The sequence below is a fragment of the Dama dama genome, chromosome 18 (genome assembly GCF_033118175.1).
Source record: "Dama dama isolate Ldn47 chromosome 18, ASM3311817v1, whole genome shotgun sequence".
In the NCBI taxonomy this organism is placed as follows: Eukaryota; Metazoa; Chordata; class Mammalia; order Artiodactyla; family Cervidae; genus Dama; species Dama dama.
Genome location: NC_083698.1, coordinates 73546089 through 73566219, shown reverse-complemented (window position 1 = coordinate 73566219; position 20131 = coordinate 73546089). Strand labels below are relative to the sequence as shown.

At 57.1% G+C, this 20131-nt stretch overlaps 1 protein-coding gene across 1 annotated transcript in view; it reads right to left on the bottom strand.

The window, feature by feature from the left end:
• The window catches only part of CAMK2B (calcium/calmodulin dependent protein kinase II beta), a 92268-nt gene that overhangs the window by 46213 nt on the left and 25924 nt on the right, over positions 1-20131 (bottom strand). Inside the window, exon 2 of the mRNA XM_061165609.1 lies at positions 12422-12516. Coding sequence (XP_061021592.1) covers positions 12422-12516 — 95 coding nt within the window. The remainder of the gene's footprint in view (positions 1-12421; positions 12517-20131) is intronic.

Genomic DNA, 20131 nt, shown 5'->3' with positions numbered 1-20131 from the left:
CTGGCACCCCTACGCATCCTGCCCCCAGACGGTGCGGGGCCCCCTCTCCCACGTTGGTCCCTTCATCTCCCCTCACGCATACTGGCTTTGGGGTCTCAGGTTAACCTCCAAAACAGGGTGTGGAAGAATGAGGGGCCAGGGAGTGAGGGCACAAGCCAAGCCCCCTCCAGCCTCCAGAACCCCACCCTGTTGAGGGGAAGGCTCTCTGCCCCCCCCTCGCCCACAGGCTGAGCATGTCCCAGGAAGCCCAGGGACACCCATCCTGGGTCCCAAGGAGCAGAGAAGCAGTACCATAAGCCCCAAGGACAGCAGGATAGGGGGCGGGAAGACTCACGGGGGATGCCAGAGGCGGGTTTTGGAGGAGTCTGCCATTCCTGGGGGTACAGCTTCAGTTCCCACACCCCCTCTGATGTGAAGCTCTAAAGGGGAACTCCTGAGTTCAGCCATCTTGTAAAAAGCTCAGGCATCTAATGGAGCCACACCCATGGAGACCCACCTAAGTACCTGTGGGCCGGTTGCCAAAGATGACTGGTGTGGTGCGTCTGGGGCAACCTAACACACACACGTGACATTTACACCTGCTCCCCAGACAGCGTCAGCAGAGGCAGAAACAAGCTATTTATTTCTCCTGCCAGAGAAACACCCCACTGATAAAACACAGCATTCACTTATACCCTATGAAAGTGTTTATCCAACAAAACAAAAAGAACTTTAGTCAAAGACACCAGCTACATGGGACCTGTGATCAGCGGCTCCTGCACCCTAAGCTCCTGCCACAGCCCGTGAGGCTTCACCCCGCAGTTCTGCAGCTTGTGTCCCTGGCAACGCGGGGCCTGGAAGCTTCTGAGTAATTCTACCTTGATTTTAGTGCCAGGCGCACCCCGCATCCTGGAGGTCCCCAAGGTGGGTGGCAGGGGCACCCGGGAAGGGAGGTGGCCCAGTGCAGTTCCCAGACCCCAGGAGCCCCCAGGAGGCGGGGACAGGTCCATTTGGGGCTGCCACTGTGCTGTAGCTGGCACCCACCGCCCACCATGAAGGAGATGGGCAGGGGACCCCCAAGGAACAGGAAGAGACTGGCGCTGCCACACACAGCCATCAGGCCGTGGGCGCCACCTGGTGGTTTCAGGCGTTAGCTGTTTAACTCTGATAATACCCTGATGAATGGCAATGGGAGACTCAAACCAGCTCTGTACTATCCTAAACTCATCAGTGAGGCGGGTCCCCCCAGCCACAGACCCCCAGATGGGAGAACCCAGAGCTGAGTCAAGAACAAAGAGGAGGCTGCTGGGGGCAGGAGAAGAGATGCAGCCCTCAGAGGCGGGAGAGGATGTCTGCACCCTGCGGGGTGGGGCACAGTCACAGTGGAGGAAACAGGTACCCAGAGAGCTGTGTTCCCAAGATCAGGACTGGACCCAAGGCCCGGTGACAGCTGCCTTCCCAGCCCCCACCTGCTCCCTGGCTGCGGGTGACTCACAGCAGAGCGGGGTGGGGGGTGAAAGGAGCCAGGAGGAGGGCGACAGGAGGGACGTGGGTGGGTGGCTGGCCCCTCGCCAGCTGCCAGGAGCAGCAGCAGTGCTGTCACCGGCAGAAGGACACCCGCGAGGCGCCGGGCAGGGGCGGAGGAAGGACAGGAGGCCCAGCGGGCTGCCACCCGCTTCCCCGGCTCAGCCTGGGACAAGTGAGGAAGTCAGAAGTGAGGACATGTCATGCTGGACCGAACATGAAATCTTGCGTGGAAGGTCCACACTGCCCAGCATGTGGATGGGGCTCTGGGTTGCTCTCTCCTCCTGGGTGGCTACTGGACCCCTGGCCGGAGACAAGGAGGCTGGAACATGTCAGGGCACCAGCTAGAGGTCATGGGCCACAGTGTCCGCTGCCTAGGACACCCCATCATCAGGACACCCTGCCAAACCTGGCAGCTACTGGACACTGAGCCAGCGGGGGTCCTAGCATCATATCAGAGTTAAGCCCCCACCTGGGGTCACTTCTGCATGAAGTGTGGAATGCCCACCCCTTGTGGCTGAGATCTCAGGGGAGAAGGGTGCCCACAGGGAAGGAGTGGACAGGGCCGGCTCTCAGGCTATGAGGTGTGGGAATGTGTGTGTGGCCAGGCCCCAGGCAGCGACTTGTCTATAGAATCACCCGCCTGAACGTGCGGTGCAGGCGCAGCAGGAAGACGCAGCTGTCGGGTGTCCCAAGCAGGAGCCCCTGCCCTCGGCTGCCTTCCTATCCTCACCTGAGTGGTTGTGACCGAATGCCAGGGGTCCTGCACCAGTCAGAGACAGAGCCACCCCTCCCCCGGATGGGGGGATGCCAGATGCTGATGCTGCCCACCTCCGGAGGTTTGAGGAGAACCGTAGCCTTCAGGGGTGGCGGGTAGCTCCCACATCCTATCCTGTGTCCAGCTGTTGGCTCCACAGGGTGGGTGCTGCCCAGGCTCCATTCCCTCCAGGCTAAACCAGCGGTGGGCTCACACCAACATCATCAAGCTGGGGCATGGGAGGCTCACTTATGGGCCAGACTCAAGTGACCATGGGGATACTGGGCACAGGGCCCTAAACAGGGCCAAGCTTTGTGCTCCAAGAGTTTCCCATGTGTGAAAAGGGTTAGGGGGGTGTTTCCAGAGAGAGGCCAGCAAAGAGAGGAAACCCCCACTGCTGGCCCCTCCCCCAGCAGCTAGCCCCTCCCCGCAGCCTGCCCTGCAGAGCTGGGCACCTGGCCTGTCATCCTCCCTGCTTTCCCTGCTGCCCTCCTCCAGCCTCTTTCCAAGACAACACTCAAGACCCCAGCAGTTGTCTCCCCTCTCCTCTCCGAGGGCTTCTATTCTTCCGAAGGGAGGTGGGAGTCCATGGCTGCAAATGAGAACAAGGACTCATTGTCCCCAGGTGACCCACCCCACTGAGCCCTGGGATTCCTCATTCAGGGTTCCCTCCTCTCCTTCCCACCTGTCTCCACCGCCTATGCCTTCAGATGGCACAGGGAGATTTCTAGAGTCTTCGGAGGCTCATGGACATCCACATCCCATTTCATTCAGGCTCATGTTAGTCACTACCCAGCATCAAGTCCTTAACTCACGTGTCCCAAAGTTGTGAGAGTCCGGAGGGACCCAGCACGGGAACACAGGTGGGCAGCTCTTGTGGTTCCGAGCTGCTGGGTCAGAATCTGACAGAATACCCTGGGCATTCACAGCAGCCAGTGGAGTGCACAGCAGAAACCCTGGCACCCTCCACGGTGCCCTCAGCCTGGGTGCTTCGCACCACCACCTACAGGATCCTCAGGGTCCCAGGAAAGGGGTGGGCAGGCCTGGGGGTGGGTGCACCAGGGCAAAGGCCAGTTCAAGTGTAAGCACCAGCATCTGCCGGTTTGAGCCCACCGCTGGTTTAGCCCGGAGGGAACGGGAGCCTGGGCAGCACCTACCCTGCGGAGCCAACAGCTCGACACAGAACAGGACATGGAAGCTTCCCCCTCCCCCCGAAGGCTACAGCTCTCCTCAAACCTCTTGAGATGGACAGCGTCAGCATCTGGCCCCCCCCACCCAGGGGAGGGGTGGCTCTGTCTCTGGCTGGTGCAGGACCCCTGGCGTTTGGTCACAACCACTCAGATCGGCAACGGTGATGCTGGAGGCTCCGACCTCAGCTTCATCCCCTTTCTAGGCACAGGATGGAAGGCTGCAGAGGAGGACAGGTCTTTCCGGAAGGACGTCGCCAAGCCAGGGCCTCGGCAGCTATTGCCTCCCGACAGGGCTCCCAGGCCTGGGACGTGTGGGACAAACCAGCCCGACTCCAGGGGCAGCGCAGCGTCCTGCAGCAGGGCCTGACCATCCGGTCATTGTCACCAGGTGCAAGCTGGTTCAGGGGGAGGATGAAGTTCACAGGGGAGCACGGTCTGAGACTCCGGTGGTTCCTCCACTCCAGGGCACAGGAGTGCCTCGGGACCACTGCAACTAGCGCTTGCTGTTTACTGACCAGCTCTTGGGCTCTTCACAGGCCTGCAGAGCTGCCAAAGGGCCCTCCTTGAGGTAGAGCTGTTATTAACATCGCTCCCAACTTTCCGACAGGGCATGGGAAGGCTGGAGGGTGCGGGGAGTGGGGCTGGGCCACCACCCAGGAAGGTTGGCCCAGAAGCCTCAGCCATCCCAAGGCTTTCCCACCAGGCTTCTCAAGCCTTCAACAGGCTGACATGCTTGAGCCCAGCCTGCTCACCCAGGGAGCACCAAGGGTCCTGGGGGCATCTCAACCTGCTCTGCATCCAGCACTGGGGGCCCCTGGAAAGTCCAGTCTCGCTGCAGCCCCGGTGGCACCGGCAGGGCCATGAGGATGAAAAGAATGGCCGCCACTGTAGCTTCTTGTAGCAGATTTTGCTTCTAAAAGACAACTAGCAATTATCACACCAGCATCACCTGGCAGCCACACGGCCCAGCAAGGGCTCCTGAGTGCGTCCTGCAGCTGCCACTGCCTCTCTGCAACAAAGAAAGGGCTCTCGAGGGGCACGAGCAAGCTGCCAGGTGCCCGGGAGCTCGGCCGGCATCCTGCAGCTCCCCACCTCGCTGCACTGAGCCGGCCAAGTGGTCCTCAGAGCCCTCACTCCACGGTCCCTCCGGTCTGGCCTTTCAGCGGCTCCTCCAGGGAGCAGAGGCGCCCTCTTCAGGCTCAGAGCCATCATTACCCAGCACGTTACCACTGCGGAAAGACGTGGCATCTCATGATTGAGGCCCCATGTGATGTGCTGCCCTGAAGTCTGGTGAAACCGGGAGGGCCCCTAATGGCCTAGCTGTAGGCACCCCCCCGGCCCCTCCAGCCAAGTGGTGCTTCTCCCAGGCTCGGACCTGAGCTGTCCGCCACTGGTGGCCTCAGCCCCCTGCAGGCAAGGAATTATTCAAACGAGCGACCACGGCCCCCTGGGGGAACGAGGGGCACCCCACTCTCTCATCACCATGAAGCCTGCCTCCCAGAGTCTGCTGCTCACTCTGTCCTGCGTGGCTTGTGTGACGTGCAGGGACCTCCCGGGCCCTGAGCCTGTGCGGCGCAGCCTGCTGTCCACCTCGGCTCTCTGGGCTCCATGTCCTGTGTTTGGTCATGCCCACGATCCTATGGCGGGCTCCCACCTTGACTAACAGGCAAAAAAGAGGTGATCCGACTATAAATGACTATCCTCTCATGTCCTCAGTTTTGTCTGCTATAAAGTGGGACAGAAATTGGGTCCTCAAACCTGCGGGTGCCCCTTGAAACCCTGGAGGGTGCTCTTGGTGCATGTGGGGTGAGCAGGGGTGGTAGGAAGGAGCTCTTCAGATTGGGGGGAATGACAGGAACAACGGATGAAACAACCCCTCCAGAGGGCCCGGGAGCTCGGGAACATTTCCCAATAACCGTGGACCAGCCCTCCTTTTGGGGCTGGGCCACCTCCCCATACTCCCTTGACCTTCTACAGCCCAATGGGGTGGGAACTGCCTCGGCCTGACTACACAAAGCATTTGTATCATCCAAGCCACCAGGCCCCAGAGCCCACGGGACCCAGGGTTCACAGGGACAGCCATGCCCCAGAGCCAGAAGCAGCGGCCAGGCCACAGAGCTGCCACTCTCCCCTCCTCACAGGTGAGGCCACCAAGAACACGGAGCGGGTGTCCACGGGGACTCCTGCCCACAAAGCCTGGCCTCCACCCCTTTTCTTCTCCTCCTCTGCCTTCGCCCAGTTTAGGGAAGTTTTGACTTAGCCTGTTTGGTTAACAAATTAATGACAAAGACCTGTTTAGCATTGCCTGATAAAACACAAAATGACCCGTTTGGGACTTCTCTGATGGGTCAGTGGTTAAGACTCCATGCTGCCATTGCAAGGTGCCACGGGTTTGATCTAGTTGGGAAACTAAGATCCCACATGCTGCACGGTATACTCAAAAAAAAAAAAAAAAATGACCAGTTAAATCTGAATTTCAGATAAGCAACAAGTATTTTTTTTAATATAAATATGTCCCACAAGCAGGTAAACAGTTTTCTAATAGAAGCATGTCCCATGCCGTTTGGGACAGATTTGTCTTCAAATATTTTTTATTGCCTATCTGAAATTCAAATTTAACTGCAAAATCTGGCCACCCCAGTTTGGTTCCCTCATTGCTCCCCCATCCTCCCACTGGGACGGGAATGAGGGGGGGTCACCTCCCACAAGAACTCCCAACTTTCCCTCTTACTCCCTCCCCACCTGCACCAGGACACCCGCCGCTCCACACAAACCTACTCCCTGGCAACAGAATCTGGGAGAAATGGGTCTGTCCAGTTTAAGATTGACCCCGGGGCAAAGGGAGGGACCCCCATTCCTTTGCACCCTCTGGGTCCCTAGGGAGACCCCCTCCCATTACCCAGGGTCCCCTGGAGCCCCTACTCCAGAGCAGGGTGCACCAAAGGCTGGCTGGGGGCCTAGGACATACTTATTCTAAAAAATCATTTTTTATTTGAAATTAGGACATTATACAGTGAGGCCCTGGCTGGGGCCCTGGGGCCCTGGGAGCTGCAAGGGAGGGGGCGGGGCTGAGGAATGGCCCCGTAAGGGTGCTCAGGTGAGGGAGGAGTGCTCGAGGGAGGGAGAGGGGGGACGGGAAGAGTGGGGAGGGGAAGAGAGGGGAGAGAAGAGGAGGGGAGGGGTGAGGAGGGGAGAGGAGGGAAAGAAAGGAGGGAGGGTGCCCCAGCGCCCGCTGCGCATGCTCAGCCGCCCCTGCAATGCGGTGCCGGCGCCGCGTCCTCCAGTAACCCAGTTCCGCGGATTCCCGGCGCCCATTATCCTCTGTCTCGGGATGTCTTCCCGCTTGTGGGTCGTGGGGGCCGACAGGAAACCGGCAGCACGGGTTGCAGCAGGAAAGCAGGGGCCCGGGCAGGTTTGGCCAGGGGTGCAGGCTCAGCCCCAGAGCCCCTAGAGACCAGATAACTCCTCCCCGTTACACCGCCGACAGGGGCGCCCCCCAAGGCAGAAGGGGCCATCCGGACCCGCGAAGGGCGTGACCCTACGTAAAGGTAGCTGGAGGTAAACCGAGCTTCAGCCTGGGGTCGGGAGGAGGGTCAGAGGTGAGCCTCGATCTCGTCTGTGGCCTCAGCCTCCTCGCGGGGAGGGTGAGTCCCCCACCTGTACGGTGAGCACCCACTGTGAGGTCAGCCCGCACACCTGATCCCCCTGCGACCCTCGGCAGCTGAGTGAAAACTGGAGCTGCCAGCGTCCCAGGCTCTGCTCATCACAACTGTGGGCCAGACTCTGCTTCTGTGGGGTTCTGTTTCCTCAGCCGTGGCACAGGCCTCCCACCACTGACCTCACGAAAATGCTGCTGAGGGTCAGGGCACCATACCCAGGGGCCTGAGCCCCCGCTCCTGCGCAGGCATGTCCCTCCTTCCTTCCTCAAGGTCGGCCGCTGACCGGGGTCATTTCTGGGACACCCGCTCGGGGCCAGTGAGTACTAAAGAGACACTCGGGGCCAGTGAGTACTAAAAGAGCTCGGTCCACAGGGTGTCCTCCAAATGGCCACTAAACCAGCCCTAAAGAGCAGCCACTTGGTGCTGACAAGGAGCAAGGGGAGGGGACAGGGAGGCGGGGGGAATAAGAAGTGCCTGCTGATGATCATCTTACCCCCACCACCCCCGTCAATTAATTTTCCTCTAACTGCTTTTGTTAATGGTAGTTTAATAATCTCTTATTATTCAGTACATTCACAGACTCTGAATGTCTCACAATCCTCTATTTAATTAAGTATTAAATTTAAAAACTCTAACTCTTACTGCCTTTGGCACAAGCTGGATGTAATCTGCAGTGTCCTCGTGGCCCCAAGAACTGTCAGTTACCAAGTGGGACAGTTTTTCTGTGTCCAGGGCCAGCACTCTTCTCCTGCTGCTTTCTTTATCACTGGAAGCCTTGAAGGACTAAGCCAGTCTCCTCAGACCAGGAGGGGACCACCCTCACTGCAGGGCTGGGTGAGGCCCCTCCACACTGCTCTGAAAATGAAGCGGGCAGAAGAGGGGCTTCCCCTCTGAACTCTGAGTCCAGTCTCCACTTCCCCACTCTCCCACTTGCCTAGCAGACTCCCCACCCATGGATCCACTGCTCCCACCTTCCAGGATAACAGCTGGGGCAAGCATTTCTGAATGGCCTCTCTGGTGAGGGAGCACTGTCTGGAGTCAGGACTCTGTGTGTGGATCAAGTCTGACCTTGCAGGACGCCATAGGTGCAGGCTTCGAGGTGAACACCAGGACTCAGGGAGGAGCAGCCAGCTCTGGGCTTCCCCTCCTTGCTTCCCAACCACTCTCTGGCTTCACCACAGAACTTCTCCTGGACTTGGACTTCCCAGATGCTCAGGTGTTCAGTGACCAGGGATCTCCCTTGCAAACCCGACCCTGCAACACACCTTCTTCTAGACGCTGCTCCACCCAATCCCTGTCCCAGCTTCTCACCTGGGAGACTAACCTGACTCCAGCACAGGCTGCACATCGACTCCTTCAAAACCCGCTCACTCAAAGCATTCATTCATTCCAAAAGAGGTATGGAGAGCTCCCCACCTCTCAGGGCCTGGGTGGAGGGTAGGAGATACAATGGTGAACAAAACAGATCAAGTCCTGCCTGTGAGGCCTGGCAGTTTAGTGTGTGAGACAGTCATCAAATAAAAACAGGGTGCTTGGGTCCAGATTCCTACTGGAGGCTCAAGGGAGACCCCTTTGAAGAAGTGTCATCAACAGGAGTTAAGCAGGTACAAAGTTCAGGAAAAGCATCTCTAGAAAGAAAGTGAAAGTGTTAGTCATTCAGTTGTGTCCAAATCTTCGCCACCCCATGGACTGTATATAGCCTGCCAGGCTCCTCTGTCCATGGAATTTCCCAGGCCAGAATACTGGAGTCAGTTGCCACGCCCTTTTCCAGGGTATCTTCCTGACCCAGGTATCAAACCTGGGTCTCCTGCTTTGCAGGCAGATTCTTTACTGTCTGAGCCTCAGAGAAGGCATGCGCAAAGGCCCTGGGGTTTACAGAACCAGAAGAAGCCAGTGCCTGAGCAGAGCTGCTGGGAGGGAGAGAGAAGACAGGGCCACAGGCAGAGTTTCAGGCCAAATGAGAACTTTGGGTTTTATGTAGCCAGTCCTCAAAGGGAAGTAAGAAGAGGGTGGGATGTTCCTACATGTATTTTCCGAGTGTCTGGGCTGGGAGCTGAGAAGGTGCAGAGATGAACTTGCTGCATTTGCCCTCAAGGAGCAAATGATCAATGGAAAAATTCGTAAAGTGACTGCTTTTGGGCCTCTAGGTTTCTAAGCTGGTTGGGAGGACCCAGGGAGGCTTCCTGGAGGAGGAGTCCTAGAGCCTGCAGGCTGGGCAGGATGGTCTGGCAAGAAAAGTGAAAGAAAGCAAAGGGTGTTCGGGCAGCACTGTGCTAGGCTGACTCCAAAGTACCTCACTCCTCTCTCCCTCACAATGCCCCTCTGAGGTAGTGATTAGATTTATTCCCATTTTACAGCTGAGAAAACTGAGGTACAGGGTGGCTAAGTAACACGGCCAAGGTCACACAGTGAGGCAGTCAGGACCATGTGGCCAGGGCCATGTAGCGACCAAACCAAATCCATCAGCCTAGGTACCCCATTTCTGGCCCACACTCAGCATGAAGATGAGGGTTGGGGGTCCGAGACCCTCTCCTCTTACCCTTCCAGTCACCCATTCAGCTCGAAAAGGGGCTGGGGAGTGTCAAAAAACCCTTAGGTCCCTGTACAGGGAGGTGGCTGGTTGGTTTTAGAATCCTTTTCCATTAGAGAAACACGCTGATCACTGTGGTGAAATGACAGGTGGTCTGGGATCTGCCGCAAGATATGCAAGTGGGGGTGGAACATGGGGAGGGCTGCAGATGAAACAAAATTCCCCGAGTGTTGAAAACTGTTGTGTTGAACCTGGGGGCTCATTCTATCATTTTATCTATATTTGGGGGTGGTTGAAATTTTCCATGATAATGAGTTTAACAGGGTAGGGGGAATGCCCAAGACCTTCACAGACCTGAGCAATGCCAGGGCCCAAGTGTAGACGCAAAGCAGGGAGTGTCTTCATGGGGGAAGTGCTCCTGAGGGCAGGTGACAACAGGTGAGAGCTGGCTGCTCCAGTTCCAGACCAGCCCTGGCTAGCTGCCTTGCCTCCCACCACCCAACCTGAGCTGCGTCCAGCTGGGACACTGAGACCGGAAGCAGGGCTGATGGAGCCCCATGTCTGCACAGCTCCACAAAGTCTCCATGAGCCGAAATCTCTTTGGCCCAGCCTCTGGAACTCAAGGGCAGAGAGCAGGCTGGCTGTCAGGAAGCGGGCAGCAGGCCTGCTGCTGCGGGGGCAGAAGAAAGAGCAGGTGGTAATTATGGAACACGGGGAATTTCAGACTTCCACTGCTCTTGATCCTCAGTAAAGAATCTGCTTGCAATGCAGGAGACCCAGGTTCAATCCCTGGGTGGGGAAGATCCCTTGGAGTAGGAAATGGCAACCCACTCCAGTGTTCTTGCCTGGAAAATCCCATGGATAGAGGAGCCTGGCAGGCTACAGACCATGGGGTCGCAAAGAGTCGGACATGACTCAGCGACTAACACTTTCACTTTAAGGGTATAAACAGGGGAGTGTGAATATACTTGAAAGGAGCTGTCGGATTCCACAGAAACATACTCATACTCAAGTGGTTTTCTGCTTGAGTCTCACAAACTCCTATTCATCCTTCAAGACCCATCCAACCTCCTTGTGCCCTCTCCTGGGCTCCCACCCCAAAGATGGGGCTGTAGTGGTTTGTTTGGATGTGTTTGCTCATCACCCCGTTCTCAGTGCCAGGCACGTGGGAGGCGCTGGGTAAAGCTGACAAATGAGTGAGGGTCTCCCTCAGTAGTCCAGGGGACATCTGAAGGTGGGCTCTCTCGCCTCCTGTGGCCTGGCACAAGCCTAGAGAATGAAGCAGAGTGCTCCTCCTGCTTTAGAAACTCCACGTATGCGGACACAGCTCCCAAACATATGTGACAACGGTATCCGACCGGTGCCGCCCACCCACTGTCAGGGAACACAGGAGCAGCCCTGCATCTGGCAGTACACACAGCAATCGCTTGGTAAATATTAGCCTTCGTGTTATTGCTGTTATCAGTCTAGCTGCAGGATCTGAGCCTTCCCACCACACATGCCCCAGGGCTGCACTGGCTCCAAGACCTCCTGTCTCCACAGTGCCCTGTGTCACCCCTGTCCCCTCCTAACACCAGCAGCAAAAAAGAGGACGCAGGACTGACCCCACTGGTGCACAACCAGCCTCTCAACATGGGCTGGGACCGGAGCGCCTGCCCCTGGAAACACAGCCCCGAAGGCCTGGTACACAGCAGGCACCCAAACACCCACACACAGCTCAGCGAACCACACAGCAGGCTCAGCCGCTCGCCCCCGCAGGCTGCTGGGCTAGAAGCTGCAGACCCCACAGACGGAGGCGTTCTCTGCGCCAACCACAGGGCGGGATGTGGGCCAGGACTGCCGACAGTCAGGGCCTCGTGGAGGAGAAGGAGCCTCTCAATTAGATTTGTGTCTGGATGCTAACCAGGGTCGTGGGTGTGCCTGGGAGGAGGTGGGAGAGGACTTGACTCAGCACTGTCTCCCCAGGGCTCATCCAGCCCCTCCTGTCTAATCCTGGGTTGGAGATCCTGGGGGGTGGCAGGTCCCGCCAAACTTCTTCCCTGGTTCCCCGCCCTTGTCCCCATGCCTCTGTGTTCTGAATTCACCTGCTCGGGGCGGCACCTCCACCATGGCCTTATCACACTCACTCACCACATGTCATTCCCCCTCACACACATCTTGCCCCACCCCCACCACATGGAACACCACTGGATTAGGGGTCTGTCTGTCTGCCCAGAACAGGCCGCCCCCAGCAAGGGCCTGGGAAGTCCCGGATGGGGTGAGGCCACCTGCCCAGGGCCAGCTCATGGCCAGCATCACATCCACCCCTGCAGGGACACACCCCCAGCCCTCCCAGCACAGTCAGATGAGTCCCCACGTGCATCCCTGGGTCCAGAAGACTGGCAGGGTCTGAGTCAGGAAACATGCCATTCAGGTGGCCCCTGAAGCATCCAAAGTCTTCAGGCCCCTATGTCCTCCTCTGGCCCACATTCTTGGGCAGATGACACTATCGGACCATGTCCAGTCACCTGGTTGCATGCCTCTCCCCTCCAGCCCTGGGGAGAAGAGACGGAGGTTCCATGAGCCCCTAAACAAGAGCGAGCGTGCAATAGCAGATGTGAGGGTGTGTGGGTGCCTCTTGCTCCCAGCCCTGCGCAGCCATGAGCCCTGTTCACACCCCACTGCAGCCACGAATCCCACTCCGACTGTGTCGCCCCGGGAGCCACAGGCCATGCCCCATCCCCCAGCACAGGCTCCCCCTGCTCCCGGCTCCCACCGGCCAACACAGCCATTCCCTTCCTACCTCTGGCTGACAGCTTCTTGGTGTTGATGATCTTGGCCGCATACTCATGGCCAGTGCAGAGCTTGACACAGCGTCGGACCACAGAAAAAGCCCCCCTGGGAGAGAAACAGGGAAACAGACAGTTAATCCCCCCAGTGAACACCCAGCATTCAGTCCTGATGCCCAGCCTCGGGCAGAGATCTGTGTGAGGAAGGGGTGTGTTAGTTGGTGTTAATGTTGGTTGTTCAGTTGTGTCTGACTCTTTGTGACCCTATGGGCTATAGCCCACCAGGCTTCTCAGTCTGTGAAATTCTCCAGGCAAGAATACTGGAGTGGGAAGACATTCTCTTTCTCCAGGGGACCTTTCCAACACGGGGATCGGACCCAGGTCTCCCACACTGCAGGCAGATTCTTTACCATCTGAGCCACCAAGCAAGCCCTGAGGAAGGGGCACCCCTCCCCAAAAGACTTCCAGCCCCTGCGCCCTTCATGCCAGCCCCACAGGGGCCTCTTTCCCAGCAGCTGGCAGATCCCAGTTGACTGGCACACTCAGCTCCTGCGAGATCCCCGGCCTCAGCATCCTCATGGACCAGCAGGACTGAGGGCCTGTCTGGGGGCCTCTCAGCGAGCACTCTCCTTCACTCTATGCCAAGTCCTCAAGACCCAGGGTCCTGCCAGAGCAATGAACGCTGGCCCAGCTCCAGACAGTGGAATAGGGAGGTGCAGCCTGTGGGGACTCACTGAAGGTTCAGGAAGGATGGAGAAGCATCACATAATTACACTGCAAAGCTGGAGGCAAAGGCCCTCTCCCCCAGATCCTCCACCTCCACTATACAGCAGAGGCGGCCAGTCCCACAGCGGAGGAGACTACCCACCCACAGCATCAGTGCTTCTGAGAGGAGCAGGGACCAGCCTGGAGGGCTGGGAGGAGGAAGCCTGAAAGAGGGGTGACCGCTGCTGAGGTCACTGAGAGGTTCTGCATGTAACTCCCCAAACACTGACCCTTTGAGGAGGACGGTGTGCAGCAGGTGGCAGAGCAAGCCAGAGCCCGGAGAGCAGGCCCACGAGCCCCGAGAGCAGGCCCATGAGGGTCTGGGGCCGGTGGGGAGCACAGCCAGAGGGAGCCTGGGGTCCATCAGAAGGTCCTCCACGGTATTTGACTTGTCACCACCGTTGGTTTAATTTGATTTGAGATCATTTTCGAAGAACATTAGACCCAGCATGTTTGAGACAAAGCCGGAACAGGAAATGTCTGGGGAAGGCTGCCAGGGGAGAGGGGCACAAAGGCTGAGCACGTGGGCCAGCGGGGCGGGGGACACCCCTGGCTACAGGCCCCCCGTCTGTCTTCCCTCTGCAGAGGCCCTGTGGGCACAGCCCCCATCGGAACCCAGCACCCCCCCGCCCCTGCTGCCCACAGAGCCTGAGAAGCCCAGCAGCTGCCCGAGCCCAGGCTCCAGGTGATGGGAAAGCAACATCTTACATAGAGAACACATTTCTGCTATAATCCTTTTTGGAATAAAACTTCAGGGCCTTCTCTGGTGGTCCAGTGGTTAGGATTCTGCCCTTCCAACGCAGGGGGTGCAGGTCCAATCCCTGGTCTGAGAAGATCCCACACTCCATAGAGAAACTACGCCCTCATGCTACAACTATTGAGCCTGTGCTCTAGGGCCCAGGAGCCACAACTACTGAACCCACATGCCACAACTGCTGAAGCCCTCACGCCCCAGAGCCCACGCTCCGCAACGAGAGAAGCCACCGCAGTGAGAAGCCCGCACACCACAGTGAACACTCAGCACAGTCGAAAATACATATATAAAATTTTTTTAAGTCTAACTTACCTTTAAAAAATAGCCATAAGAATAATAAAATATTTTTTTAAACTTCATTAAGATGGACTCTTGTCTTCCTTGGGAAAGAAGTAAATATTATAGTAAATCTAATTGAGCATTTCCTTAACATCCCAGGTCTTTATGATCAATAGGTGTGCTTAGAGCTATATTTTTGCTTCTTCAAAGTCAGAATAGGGCAGTGGCTGCCTCAGGGGGAGGGGGAGAGGGTGCGGCGGGGAGCTGGGGGCTGGCACACTAGTCACTCCACATCCTCTGTCCTGTGTGATTTTCTCACTGTGTTAGAGTTACAGTCTCAAAATATTCTTTTATTTTAAGAAAAAAACATAAAGAAAGGGTGATTTTTTTTTTGATCAGTGATTTTTTTGGGGGGGTGGGGAGAGTGTGTTGAGGCTTCAAGCAGGTCTGGGTTTGAACCCTGCTCTGTCTCTCCCTGGCTGCACCCTCTGAGCTGTTTCCCCACCCACCCAAGGAGCAACAAAGGCTTACGGGGCCACTGCAAAGGCTGAGCCAGCCCCCAGGTGGCTGTCTGCCCAAGGCTGCTTTGGCCTCCTCCTCACCAGCCCAGCCTATCCCTGGTCCTGCCATCCACCTCCTGCCCAGGAGCGCAAAGGGTATCAGGTGTACAAGGCTGAGCTGCACCTTCATGCTCTGGCCCCCAAAGGGCACAGACACCCAAGCACCGGCTCACAGGCCTCCATGGAGTAGTCAGGGCTTCCAGTGCCAGAATCCAAACCCAGTGATGCTGGAAGCTCCAAACAGCCAGAGGGCTGCTCACAAGCCTGGTGGGCGCCAGGTGAGGCACCATGGGGCCCAAAGGTGAGCTCGTGCCTGGAGTGGGGAGGGGCCTACAGGGCCTGTCCACCTGCTGCTGTCCAGCCAGGGTAAGCACAGGACTAAGGCACAGTGAGCCGGGAATCCTCCCAGGGACACAGCAGGATGTGCCTAAAGTGAACAAGAGGAGCAGCCAGATGGACCATCCCAGACAAGCTGCCCTGCTGCCCCATGTCCTTCCAGGTCAGACCCCACTGTCTCTTCTGCAGGGGGCTCTGGGTGAGTGGTGGCAATCAGGAACGTGGCAGGCAAGCTCCCGGCATCCAGCAAGCGCTCAATGATGGACCTTATAGGTGGCACTCAGGCTGGAGAATGGCCTGCTCTTGGACACAGGTCTTTCTCTCCCAGAGTCCTGACTGCTGGGGAGGGGGCAGCTCTGGAAGCCCCTGTGGGGTAGGGTTTCTCCTGATTCTGTGACCCGGCTTGAAAAAAGTTTCTAGAAAGAGATGCCCTACCCTCCCCCAAGTCTGGTCACCCAAACCTGCACCCTAGTGCCCACTGACTCTGAGGGAGAACCTGGGCCAGCCGAGGCTGTGCCTGCAGCAGGGAGGAGCAGCCTCGGAAGCCCTCGGAGCTCAGTCTTCCAGCTCAAGACCCATGGAAGTTTCCCTGAAAACTTGGTCAGGTGCCTGACAAAGCTCACAAACTAGAGGACTCTCCATGGCTTAACTACCTGGAGTGAGAGCACAGGGAAGCAGTTTGGCCCCCGATGACCACCGCTCCTTAGGCCTGTCTCCCCCAGCTCTCCTCTCCCATCCTTGAAGCCAGCTTCTTGGTCACCACCATTCCCAGTCTCCTTCTGCCCCCTCCCCAGGCATCCACCCCCTTTCCAGTGGCTCTGCCAGTTGCTTGATGTAGATCACAAGCAAGCTCCCCAGAACAGCTGATGCTAAGAAGCATGTGCAGTGAGGACCACGGGCCAGGCCCCCAACATCTTGAACATCACAAACAACAGTCAGGTGAGCACCAGTGCCATTCTTCCTCAGAACCTACAGCATCTGCCCACCTGAAACTTAGAATTACTGAGACAATGACGGACAAAGAACCCAGGTCTGTATGCTAAAGCACAACCCCGCTGCCACCAGGCAAACTTCTATGCATCCTTCAAGACCCAATTCAATACCTCCTCTAGGAAATCTTCCCCAGTTGCCACAGAAGGTCAGCTCGGTCTCCTCCGGACACTGTACTCTACATGTCTCGGCTCACTTTGCCCACTTTATTATAATAATTTATCTGTTTCTGGCCCTCCACTGTGGCTCTCCATAGACAATCAAGATGCTGGGGACAGGCAGAGGGTCCAGACTGTGATGAGAGAGTAAGGACTGACCTCCAAGCACCATGAGTGGAAGTGAGTGGAAGGGCTGGGCTTCAGCATACCTCAGGCCTGCGAGACAAGAAGGGGCAGCCTTCTGGGAAGACAGGGAGAGACTGGGAGGGGTCAGACTCTGGAGAGCAGGCCAGCAGGGGCGGGTGAGCTCCCAAACCCTCCCTGGATGGGGTGAACGAGTGTCTGCGGGAGGGTGGGGAGTGCCTGTAGGTGGAGAATGTCTCCTGCGGGGCTGAGGCCATGGGGCCCCTGATCAAAGCAGAGGGCCACCGATGTGCCAGGAGCCTGGCAGACCCCCACCCTGCCCACAGGGGGCCTGGGGTGCAGATGCATGGCACAGACCAGGTGAGTGGTGGGGCACCAGGTCCCTGGACTGTGTCTGGATCGGCTGCCCGATGCTCCAGTCGTCCACGAATGGCACAGCAGGTGGCGGCCAGCTGCAGGGTTGGAAATGCCACTTGGGGCACAACTTATGTGGGAGAAGCCAGAAAGGTGGGGGTCTGGGTGGGGGTGAAGTTCAGGAGAGGGCGTGGTGTGGGCTCCCCTGAACCTTGAGGTCATATGCGATGCTGGGTGGGGCACCTGCTGCTTCACTCAGGTTTAAAGTTATTTGAAGAATGTGATTAGATCAGGAGCCTCCGGGGCACCAAGCAGGGGCTCTTAAGAATCAAGTAAAGCTAATGAAAGAAAGAAAACACTTTTTCATAAAGCCATTTATAGAAAGTTGACTGAGGAACCACAACAGCAGAGAGGCTGGCCAGGGGACAGGGGGGTGGGGGGGTGAACCCCGGAGCTGCCTGGAGTCTGGTCAGCTGCACGTGGGTGCCCAGCACTGCTGCGGCCGTGCCGGCCCATGGTGGCACTCGAGGGTCACTCTCCTGACACGCTGGGCAGAAGCCTCGAGCCAACAAGGGGCTCCCAGCCCATTTCCTCTCTCATTCCTCCCTGTCCAACCTGAGGGTATGCCCCTGACCCCGCCTCTACCTGGACACAGACAGCCCACTGGCCCTCGGGGGCAGGGTCCGGCCTGGGTTTCCACCTGCAGGGCTCTTAGCTGCCCCTATGCCTGACCACCTGCTGCCACCTGGAACTTGCCCTTGACATGGATTACCTGCAGCCCCCATGGAGCCCCCATGGCACTTGCTTTGGGGACCTGCCTCCTCCCTGCTCTGCTGGCCGAGCCCAGTGGCCCAGCCTACCTTCTGCCCACTGAGCTGAGCTGGTGTTGGTGGGAGAGGCTGATGGGCCCGAGGGTCTGGTCTTGCTCTGTCCCCACAGTGGGGGCTGCAGAACAGGGAAGCGCTGACGATGGATGTCACTTCGGGACCCTGCCTCCTGGGCCTGGGGCTTCCTGACGCAGGATGTGTGAAGGCCCTGGCACAGAGCAGGCATCAGACTCATGTAACCAGAGAACTTCTGCTTTTGCTCCTCCACGGCCACTCAGCACTTCCACTGCCTCCCTCCTGGTGCACATTCTGGGGATGCAGCACCTCCTTTCTCCGCCGCCCCCATCCCTGTGGTCCATTGGAAGACGGGGCCCCTGCACCTGACTCCGGCTCTATGCCCCGGCCTGGCCTCGCAGGTACTGGCCTGGCTGCTAACAGGGCTGACACGGCCCTGTTGTAGACACAGCTGGTGGCTGAACAACCTGGTAAATCCCCATCAACACTCTGCTAACCCGGATGCTCAGGAGCAGGAATTCTTGACAACCAACCAGAGCTGAGGGCCCACATCACACATGGACCAGTCCATGGGTTTCTTAAATTGTAGAGCCAAACACAGCCAGGAGTGCTGAGTAAAAGACCCAAACCCTTGTTGATCTGTTTTGTAAAGGCTCCCACTCAAGTCAGATGCTGGGATGTCCTCTCAGTGAAAACGGCAGTCCCGGCCCCCTGACTTCCCTGGCAGATCCACGAAAGATCTTTCTGGAATGGGCTTAGCAGGCGGCAGATGCACTTGGCTGGTCCAACAGTTTTAGTTCCCATGTAAGTTAACAAATGGGTGTTCTTTTAAAGCAGCCTGAGGCCAAATACACTCATCCGGCCCAGCCTGGGCCGCCCCAGTGGGCTCAGCTCAGAAGGGTCTGGGTTAGGGCTCAGGTGGGGAGGGTGGACAGTCCAGCAGACACGCTCACTCACCACACCAGGCCCTCCGCTTGCTTGGATTTGTGGATTTAAATTAAATCAAGCTGCTGGTTATTTGTGTGTTAGCGAAAAAATTTTTTCTACCTTTGATTAAAATGACAGGGGAGGTCCGTTTATATTTGTAATCTGGACCTAAGCGATTTGGTAGAAAATAAGGACTTGTACATGAAATTATTGTGGGGGCTTTTTCTTGCTTATAATAATAATTTTAAAAACAGAATCCATACTCAAGGCAGAAAACGGAGTAAACAAGCTAGTTTCAATAGAGCGAGTTGAAGCCGCCTCCACTTTCAGAACCCATTGCTAGAGTCCCACGATGCTCTGATATGTCTCGGTGAGGTCTACACCACCGGAAGGCTTTCCTCATCAACACTCAGGAATCTCTTGCTGTTTATATTCTGCTTCTTCCTCTTACCACTTCCCCACCCTGCAAACAACTCTTCCACAGTACCACCTGGCCGTTACATACTGCTTTACTGGTGGGCACCAGGAGGGTATGTGACCCTCCGTGGCTCCCTGGCCTCAGGGTTGGGCAGATGAGGAGAGCGTGCTGGCTCTGACAGGACTTGGGCAAATGTGTGCCATGCTGGGCGGGGACAGGAGGGCCCAGTACAGGAGTGATGTCCAGGGTGCAGGCCCACGAGGGCTGCCCATCATCGACGGCCCACGGAGTGCAGGGAACCATGTCGCCCTCCTGCCCTGAACCCAGAATATCCTGGGTTCCAGAAATAGGACCCAAAGTAGCCAAACTAGCAACCGATGCTAGACAACATTTAATTTTGTTTGTGAACACCCAAATCACAGTAGTCTCTGCAGCCTCCCAGCGGGTGAGTTCTGGCTTCGTGTTTGGCCTTTTATATTTAACATCACTTCACACACAGTTCCCATTCCCTGACCTAGATCATATACGTGTCATCTTCATAGTAGAGAACATTCCTTCCACGGATAGCCGAGCACTTCCTCAATTGGCAGCATTTGGGATGTTTCCAATTTCCCTTCTCGCAAATGCCTGCCGTAAACATCTCAGTTATTTCTGTAGAGTTGATTTCCAGAGGAACAATCGCTGGGTGATTTACAATCACACCAGGGATGAAAATGCCAGCTCTTGCCACTGGCCCACTATCCATCCCTGGCCTTTCCAAGGTCCTTCTCTGAAATCCCGGCAGCTCCTCGGCCCCAACCTCTGAGCTTGGGCCAGAAACTCAAGCCATAGGTCATCCATGCAGTGCTAGTGAACTGGGGTCGCCACAACATGGTACACAGGCTGGGCAGCTGAAACCCCAGACTACTGTCTCACAGTTAGGAGACCAGAAGTCCAAGACCAAAGGGCTGGCAGGGTCGGTTCCTTCCGAGGCTGTGGGAGACTGATGTAGGCCTCTCGTCAGCTTCTGGGGCTCCACGGGGGATCCTGGGCTTGCGGAAGCATCACCTCTGTCTCCACCTTCATGCTCTTATGGCATTCTCCCTGTATGTCTCCCTAAGCCCAAACTTCTCCTTTTTATACAGACACACAGAAAGCGGGGCGGGGTTGGGGGGGGACTTCCCTAGGGTTAAAGATTCTGCCTGCCAATGCAGGAGA